This window comes from Barbus barbus, assembly GCF_936440315.1.
Source record: "Barbus barbus genome assembly, chromosome: 27".
Taxonomy (NCBI): Eukaryota; Metazoa; Chordata; class Actinopteri; order Cypriniformes; family Cyprinidae; genus Barbus; species Barbus barbus.
Genome location: NC_136755.1, coordinates 18856832 through 18866484, shown reverse-complemented (window position 1 = coordinate 18866484; position 9653 = coordinate 18856832). Strand labels below are relative to the sequence as shown.

The 9653-nt window shown below is 39.6% G+C and overlaps 1 protein-coding gene across 1 annotated transcript in view; it reads left to right on the top strand.

Moving 5' to 3' along the window:
* The first annotated feature begins 3800 nt into the window (after positions 1–3800).
* LOC306847505 (angiopoietin-1-like) overlaps positions 3801–9653 on the top strand; it is a 47766-nt gene continuing 41913 nt past the window's right edge. Inside the window, exon 1 of the mRNA XM_079381462.1 lies at positions 3801–4546. Coding sequence (XP_079237588.1) covers positions 4193–4546 — 354 coding nt within the window. The 5' untranslated portion in view covers positions 3801–4192. The remainder of the gene's footprint in view (positions 4547–9653) is intronic.

Here is a 9653-nt window from a genome sequence, read left to right as displayed (position 1 = left end):
TTTAAACGATGCAAATTGTGTCAAAGCAGCTTCACATCAGCTTTATAAAGCTGGGTGGCTTTATATCAGCTTTACAGTATTTAGACTGGAAAATAGTTTGTCGAAATAGTTTCATTCTCCTCTCAGATTGTGCAAAGGGCTCATCTGGTTCCTGTGGTCTTGTCCCGATGGCCGTCTTGGAGACAGGGTCTTCACTGGGGATCAGTCTCTGGGGTGTCCTGGGTGTAGAGGTCATCTCTAGGTGCTGATCCACCATCTGATCTGGATCTGGGTGGCTATGGTGACCTCGGAATAAGAAAGTGGCGGAGCCTGCTGATGTTCCCTCCGAGGCAGCGGAGCTCGCTTCAGGCCTTCCCTAAGCGGCGGAGCCCGCTGATGTTCTCTCCGAGGCAGCGGAGCTCGTTTCAGGCCTTCCCAAAGCGGCGGAGCCCACTGATGTTCCCTCTGAGGCAGCAGAGCTCACTTCAGGCCTTCCCAAAGCGGCGGAGCCCGCTGATGTTCCCTCCGAGGCAGCGGAGCTCGCTTCAGGCCTTCCCGAAGCGGTGGAGCCCGCTGATGTTCCCTCCGAGGCAGCGGAGCTCGCTTCAGGCCTTCCCGAGGCGGCGGAGCTCAATTTAGGCTTTCCCGAAGCAGCGGTGCCCGCTCACAGTTCCCCTGAGGCAGTGGTATCCGCTCACAAAGGTCCCGAGATCGGGATTCCCGCTCATGATCCTCCCGAGGCAGCGGTGTTCGCTCACAACGCTCCCGAGGCTGCGGTGCCAGTATCCCATTCCGTTACTGCTTTGTTTTTTGCCGTGTTGGCTTTTTGTTTATATTAAATACCCTTACCTGCACTTGGACCCAGGCTCTGTTTTTTCCACGGCGTTCCCGAAGTGTTCCGTGACAAGTGTTAGGTAGATTGTTCCAGAGTTTGGGCGCTAAATAGGAAAACGATCTCCCTCATACTTCCTGGTTCTAGTAAGAACTCTAGCTGCTGCATTTTGAACCAGCTGGAGTTTGTTTATTAAACGTGCAGAGCAACCACCCAATAAAGCATTACAATAATCTAACCTCGAGGTCATGAATGCATTAATTAATGTTTCTGCATTAGACATTGAGAGTCAGAATCAGAATCACAATCAGAATCAGAATGAGCTTTATTGGCCAAGTATGTTTACACATACAAGGAATTTGTTTTAGTGACAGAAGCTCCACAGTGCAACAGAAAGACAGTAACAGGACAGGACACAAGATAATAAAAGAATAATATACAAATGACCAAATAGGCAATGTGCAAAGCAGCAAAAACTCAATATATAATATAGACAACTATGTATACAGGTCAAATATGTGCAAATTAGAAATGAGAAAATACAAATAAAATAAGTGAGTGTGGTGAATGGATAATGTATTATAGTTGTGTGTTCCACATTTATTGTTGAGTGTTCATGAGATGGATTGCCTGAGGGAAGAAACTGTTCCTATGTCTGGTCGTTCTGGTGCTCAGAGCTCTGTAGCGTCGACCAGACGGTAACAGTTCAAAGAGGGAGTGTGCTGGGTGTGATGGGTCCAGAGTGATTTTACCAGCCCTTATTCTCACTCTGGATGAGTACAGTTCTTGAAGAGTGGGGAGGGTTGTACCAATGATTCGCTCAGCAGTCCGGACTACCCTCCGTAGTCTTCTGAGGTCAGATTTGGTAGCTGAGTATAGGTCGTAATTTAGATATATTTTTAAGATGGAAAAATGCAAGTATGCCTAGGTTCCTAACTGATGACGAAGAATTTACAGAGCAGCCATCAAGTATTAGACAGTGATCTAGGTTATTACATGCAAAAGTTTTTGCTCCAATAATTAACACCTCTGTTTTATATTATAATATATATTACATTTACATGTAAGCATTTTCCTAATTTTATATTGCTTTTATCAAATAAAGATGTATTTATAAAAAAATACTTGCATTTGTTTAGACATATGGCTTTTGAAGTCAATAACTAGGAAATGTTTTCTCCTTCCATTTTTTTTTTTTATTGATTGATTTATCCATCCATCCCTCCCATCTTAATTGTTTAATTTTGCATTGTTTTTCCCTGCTCTCTGTGACAGACATTTTGCATTTTATTCCCCTTGCGGTCCGTAATGAAAAACATCCGGTCCATTTTTCGACCACAGCCTACCAGAGAAAAATGGTTCTAAATTTACTATATTTGATAATTTTTTATCATTTATCATTCTAATCCAAAATTCACGTATTTTGCTACTTATAGGGTGTTGTGACAGACGCCTATATTTTAGATATGGAGGTGTGGCGTCAGATTTCAGAGAAATGTTTACTCATGCTTTAAAAGTTAAGACTGCTCAGGGTTATTCTGGGCTCTTTATCTTGGGGCGCCTACAACCAATTTAGAAACCACAAGGAGGAGGGCTGTTATGAGGATTACTGACTCATTGTCTCAAAGTCAGTGTACTAAGAACCGTTTGTTTTTTATCTGCCAGCTAGGTTGCCATAGTAGGGGGTGAGAAAGCCTGGGGGCTTTAATTGGAACTTGATCTTTGACCTCCTGTCTCCAAACACAGTTTTCTGCCAACTGTTGGGTTTCGGTTTGAGACCAGCTCTTTGTTTTTGGCTCACAATAGTTAGTTGGGTTCTGGGATGAGAAAGGTGGTTCAAGATCAGTGTAAATAGGATGCCTGTTCCAACATAGTGCTGTCTCCTCTGATGATGCAGCTCCTCCATCAGGCCAGTGCTAGATTTCAGTTTTTATTTTTATGAAAACAAGAGGGAGATGCTGTGAATTAATGGCGTGTGTTTTTGATGGGAGCAGAGTTTCTCAATGTCGCATTCCATGTGTTGTTTCACAAATTTTTGGGATGGCTGAAAAAGCTGTTACTAATATTCTTCTTTGGTGACTAGACTTTTAAACTTAAGTTTTAAAGAGGCAGATCTACACTCTTAGAAATAAAAGTACAAAAGCGTTCAATGGGGTGGTACCTTTTAAAAAGGTACATTTTGTACATATTAAGTTCAAATATGTACACTTAAAGTACTAATATGTACATTTAAGGTACCAAAATGGACCTATGGATCTATCTATGTATCTATCTATCTATCTAATCATGAAAACCTGACTCTTTATTTTCTATAAAACACAAAATGTAAGTTTTGCTAAATGTTCATGCTGCTTTTTCCATATAATAAAAGTGGAGGATGTCAGGTTATAAAAAAACTACTATAAACGCATGAGAACAAGCAATCCACGAGTCCTGTGCACTGTATTCCAAATCTTCTGAAGCCGTATATTAGTTTTATATAAGATATGATCATTTATATATTTATATGAAAATCAAGTGTTTTATTCTCTGAAAATACCTTAACAGCAATAGTCATGTATAAGGCAGAGTGCAGCATGCACTCTTCTTGTGTTCCACAGCATGAAGAAGGATAAGTATGGAAAGACATGAGAATAAGCAAATTATGAACTCTGCTTTCTTTTATGCAAACAAATGTACAGTACATAGTTAGTGTTCATCAGGTGGATGTATCCATGTGTTGATTAAATGTGTGTGTGTGTGTGTTACTGAAAGTTCAGTGTACTGGAGGCAGGGCTACTACACAAACATAGGGTCAGAAAGCTTGTAAAATGATCCTCAAGCACTGAGAACATCCTCTTTGCTGGGGTCCCGCTATGCTTCACTTTCCTTTTCACTCACTCTCTCTCTCACACACACACGCACACACACGCATTCCTCTCCAGTCACTGTGAGGGGCAGGCTCAGAGCATGCTAGAAGCCCAGAGCAAAGTCATTCAGTCGCACGGTCACACACAGAGGAAACATAGAGAGAGAAAGAGAGAGAGCGTACCAGGGGAGGTCTGACAACACTCCAGACTACATCTTCATGGACGCTGTCTTGCTTTCTTCATAACTGCACAGCTGCAATTCACATGCACTTCTAGCAACAGTTTCTCGAGGCTTCAGTTTTTCCCCAGAAGATCAACTTGATGTAAAGTCAGGAAGTGTCTTGTGAGCTGGTGACAGGATCAATAATGACCTCCAGGCAACGGTCAAGTCCGGACGTGATCACCACGTGCCCCAGGCCATCCGTACATCTCTGCTCGTACTGATTCCACCTGAGTTTGGACTGAAGGAACCAAAGGCACCCTCAAACGAACTTTGATATTTGCAACCTCACCCTCCCCTCCAGCTTCTGCCATGTGGTGGGGTTGGTTCGTGTGCCGCTGCTTGTCCCTGGCAGCGCTGCTGGTGATAGCAGACTGCGGAGGGGCTGAGCAAAGAAGAGGAGCAGAAGAAGGACTCAGAAGCTCCACAGTGAAAGCCAACAGCAGCAGCGGTCGGAAATATCACCGGATCCAACACGGACAGTGTAGCTACACTTTTATCCTTCCGGAGGGTGATGGAGGCGCTTGTCGAGACTTTAAAGCGGGCACGCCGTACAATGCCAACGCTCTTCAGCGGGACGCACCTCAACCTGAAGCAGACTTCTCCAACCAGAAGATCCAGCAGCTGGAGCACGTCATGGAGAACTATACGCAGTGGTTACAAAAGGTGAGTTCTATTAAGTTGCGGAAAGGATGATCGTGCAATTATTTCAATTTCTGTATACACAATTATGTAGTAGTTGTAGTTTGCGTAAGCTGAGAGGAGCGAATGAACAGCTGTTCTTCAGTAGAGCGGCAGAGAGGAAAGATAAGTGTTTTTAAAGTCTGAAATGCAAAGTTTGGTGTGTGAAAACAATAAGGATATACAAAATATCCACAATAAGGATATGCATGTCAGAACTGTTTACGAGTCTATATCCGACAGGGATCAGCACTCTTCTTGACGCTGAGCACTTCAACTGTTCGGTTGTCATTTAAAACTGTTTAGACAACAGTGAAAAATCTCAGATGTTTTTTCTTAACTGCGTTCTTGGCTGATGTTCAGATGCCAGATTGTAAGGACGTGTTTTATGGTCACTGCACTATGAGTTTTGCAACAAGGCAGAGTACGAGCTTTACAATAACAGACCTGTCTTATTAGAAGCATTACGTTGGCCACTTTAGCTGTCAGAAACGTGATTTACATCAACACGGATCACTCTGTTCAGCCGCTGTCTGCTCGCACCGCATGACGTAACCGCATGGCAGGGGAGTCTCGCTCGAACAGCGTCTGGCTGATTTTGCAGATGTTCAGGTGGACTCCACACGTTGTGCTGATGGCGGGTTGTCAGTCACCCAGATGGTAGTCGGGCGCACTGTCTCTTTAATGACAGGAAGTCAGGCAGACCCCCGGGAGTGCTTGAAGGAAGAGCGAGGAGGATCTATCCTTCTATTATGGGATAAGCTTTAACTGTCCTGGCAGATATCAGCACTGCTTTCAAATGGTTTCTAAAAGCATCAGATTGTTCCCCCACCCTGTACAATCCGTCCTAGATGACTGAGAGTTTGTTGTTTTCCATAAACATTAAGCAACAAAGTTGATGGGAATTAAATTCATGCAGCAGACAAAAAATAAAATAAAAACATAATAATAATTATTTGATTAAAACCTATTTACTTCCAAAAATCTGAGAATGAGATTATTTTATTATATGTAATATATTTTAAATGATTAAAAAACAAATAGTAGCATTAGTGATTCCATTAGTGATCGCAGACATTTGGACTTGATATTTATTTAAAAATATTGTGTCATTTGTTTATTTGTGTAGCAATTTTAATCGCTCCTATATAAAAGAAAAGTGCTTGATCATTTAAATTTCTACATAATAAAATTTTTATTTCAATAAAATTATTGTAGTTTAATTATAATGGTTGTACCATACTGGTCAGTCACCAAGTAGTTAATGATAATTAAGCTTCTCAAACAGAAACACCTACAGAAACAACCAAAGGGTTCTTGGCATGGATGCATCTAACATTGACTTTGACACTTTCATTAGACAAACAAACCATATTTATCTATAACACACTCTTATTTATCAGTATTGTGATCTTGGTGAGTACTCTGAGATTAATTATTTGAATCTATCTGTTTATTTTCATAAAACATAACCTGAACTTTTAACTTTTAAGTAAATGTCATGGCTGCAACATGAACATCATTCTAATTGATCTAAAGGGTTCCTTCCAAACGGTCAAATCCCGCTTGCTTTTCTCAGCATTTCCATTCTCGTCTTCATTTTGCAACGCCATCCAACTTAATTATACCAATGGATATAAAACAGCTACAGATTAGTATTTGCAGACACTTGTAAGATCCTTTTTTTAAAGGGAAAACAAAATCTCACTCGGCTCCATTATTATGCAATAGTTAAAAACAAAAGAAAGAAAGAAAAATAAAAGCCTTTTACCGGGACATGCACGCTATCAAAAGACATACTATGTTTCAGTATGTCAGAGTTCATAAAAAAGCAATTTGGCAGTTCATGCAGTCTGAATTTTACACCATTGAGTAAGTGGCTCATTATAAAATATAGTGAAAGGAGTATAAGCACATCTGCTAACATAAGTAATGTCACTTTTCCTCCTCACTGAGACTTTAAGCAGGAAAAAACATACTGCCCCTTACTTCGATTAGACGATGTTAATAGATCTTGACAGAGAAAGGTTGTCTTATTCAGTAGCTCTACTTAAGGAATTAAGTCATATTTTTTGTATTTGTAATGTAACAGGACGGATATCACAAGAAAGCTTGTTTTAGTGGAATGAGCATGAGGCACAGACCTAATTCAGGCTAATTGTGCTTAAGTCACATGAGGATGTAGTTAACATATTTCATCGGACAGAAGATGAAGTGTCCTGCACTGGTCTATCTGTCTTAATCAAGTGAGCCGTGACTGTGGAGTAATTCTTAATACCACTCAAGCCGTAGGCTGATGAAAGACTGCAGATAGTGACTGGTCTGTTGTTGGAGGTGCGGAGAGATCTGTGTGGAGTCGATATACGTTCTCTGTGGAATTCTGCTGTGACGGGGGAAGAGCGTATCCCGATAACATTCTTGTCCAGTCAAAGGTGTCTTCTGTTTGTCCAAGGATTATCCCAGAAGCAGGAATGGTCCAAAGAGGGAGACTTTTGTGGATTGACTGTGATCTTTTATCATTTGTTACAGGAAACGGACCACTTGAGGATGTAGCTAGCTATCCTCTGCTGATCTCAAATGCTTAAACTATCAGTTGTTTAATGAAGGGATTCTTTTAAACATGAGAGTAGGGCAAAGAAAGGTATTATCCAGTTCCTTGGATATCTAATCACAATTTTAAGTTGATAGTTCATCATTTACTCAGCCTCATGTCATTCCAATCCCATGACTTAATTTGTTTCTGTGGAACACAATGTTCTGACTGTTTGTTTTCATATAATCAAAGTGAAATGGATCCATTTTTTAAAAGAAATCAATTCTTTATTCAGCAAAGATGCATTAGATATATGAACAGTAAGACATTTATAATGTTACAAAAGTTTCTTATTTCAAATAAATGCTGTTCTATTGAACATTTTCTGTTAGTCAGAAACTCTTGAAAATATGTATCACAGGTTTCACAAAAATATTAAGCAACACAACTGGTTTCAACATTTATAATAATAAGAAATGTTTCTTAAGCATTAAATCAGCATATTACAATGATTTCTGAAGGATCATGTGACACTGAAGTCTGAAGTAATGCTGCTAAAAATTCAGCTTTGCCATCACAGGAATAAATTAAGATACATTTATATTATAATGATATATATTTACTTTGAGGATATAATTTTAAAACAGCAACAACAAAATTCACACATTCGAACCCGGGCCCTGTGAAATTCCCATTGTTCTGCTGGACCCTCAGTTTGGATATTGATGATTTGAGTGAAATGGTAAGGTTAATCCCAGCGCTCAAGAAGGTTTCCTTCACTGAGTGTATTCATGAAGACTGTGGGCCCTCACTCGGCCACACAGCATGTCTAAAAAGCCAAAGTAGGACTGAGCTATTTTAGGGGTGACTTCCTTTGTATCAGAGTTTATTTTGCTGATAGAAGCAGCCAAAAGCAACAAGCTGGGTGAAGCGGAGTGAACGTTCACTTAACCGACTAAAAAGCTCTTCCTCCCTGTTTCATAGCTTTTACACGCACCAGAACAGTGCCACGTTTATCTGAGCACCACAGAGACATGATACTGTTCCAAATGCAATACTTGTGAGAGGTGAAAGCAAAACTGGGGTGAATAAATACAAAAACAATACACTGTTGTCACCATTTCTTTAAAAAAAATTAAAACTTAAACTAGCCTGCACTGAACATTTAATTTTTTCTTAGCAATTTTTTTAATGATTTCTTAATATTTTATGCTGCTTTTTCGAAGTAATTTGCCCCAACAGATTTAATCTGGGTCATTAGGCTAACCCAGCCATGTCTGTTTGATAAAGGGCAGAGAAACCCCCCTGAAATGTATACCCTAAACCCAAATGAATTGGCCACTTAATGTCTTCCTAATTTTGTAAATGGACCGAACTTTCTGCCGCCTCATTGTAGGCCGCTTAATGTATTTATGAGGTCAAATTTCCATCTGTGACTTTAATGAATTGCCCTCTGGTGCACACTCGCTTTAGGATTAATGTGAATTTAATTGTCATTTTATTTACGTTACGTGTTTTGGGCTTTTGGTTTTCCAAAAATGGCCTCAGGTTAAAAGTTAATGTGTCCTGAATAAAAATGAGAATGTTTTGTTATATCTTTTGGCATTAGTGTTGCCCTGGAGTATTTTCTATGGAAAATAGATGCCAGGCTAAATGTTGTTACTGTTAGCATTAAAAATATCCCTTTAATTTTTTATTAAAATATGTAAATTTTTGTAAAAATTGTTTAGGACAAGAAATAGACATGGACATTTTTCAAACCTGAGCCTTTTCTTTTCCACTGTATGTATGAGCTTCTTTTTTAACTTTGCGTGATTTAATATAGGTTGTTCTTTTTTTTCTTTTCTCAAGTGGTTTGTTAAAGATTTTTTTTCTTCTTTCCAGTATTTGACATAGTGTAATTAATAACATTTTGAAACAGTGCAAGCGTGCCACTGATTTTAGAGATTTTCAGATGTTTTACATATTCCTCCTAGTGCCTAGTTCCTCCTCAGGATTTTTGGTTTGGTTCCTCAACTAGTTTAGAAACGTAATTTAACAATTTGAATAATTAAGAATGCTCTGAGAAAGTGTAAATAATATGTCTATGATCCTCAAAGCAGATGAGAATTTCTTAGCTAGACTAAATGTACACTTTTACAAAGCATATCTATATATTTCCACTTCTGTTCTCTCATTCATTACAACTAGAACTGTGTGACGCTAAAAAACCCAAAGGAGAGAAGAAGGTCTTGGTAGGATGGGATTTCCTGCATGGCCCATTATGTGCTACTTCTGAGTGGGGTCCCATTGCAGCTGTTGCTTTAGGAATGACTGTCTTCATTGGTCCCAGTTAGCCTGAGGTCTCAAGACCAATTTTTCAGCTTATCTAGTGTTATCATGCATCAACTTTTCCATGAAATCAATTCAAAACATCAGATCAGTGGCTGAAGGAGTGCTATGGATGACTCTTGGGCCAAACTACAGAATTGTTGAACAAAGAGAGGCAGATAAGTAATGAGCAATAATGTAACCCTCCCTATGTGAAAAGGAAAGAAGACTGAGTCAAGAGAACAGGAA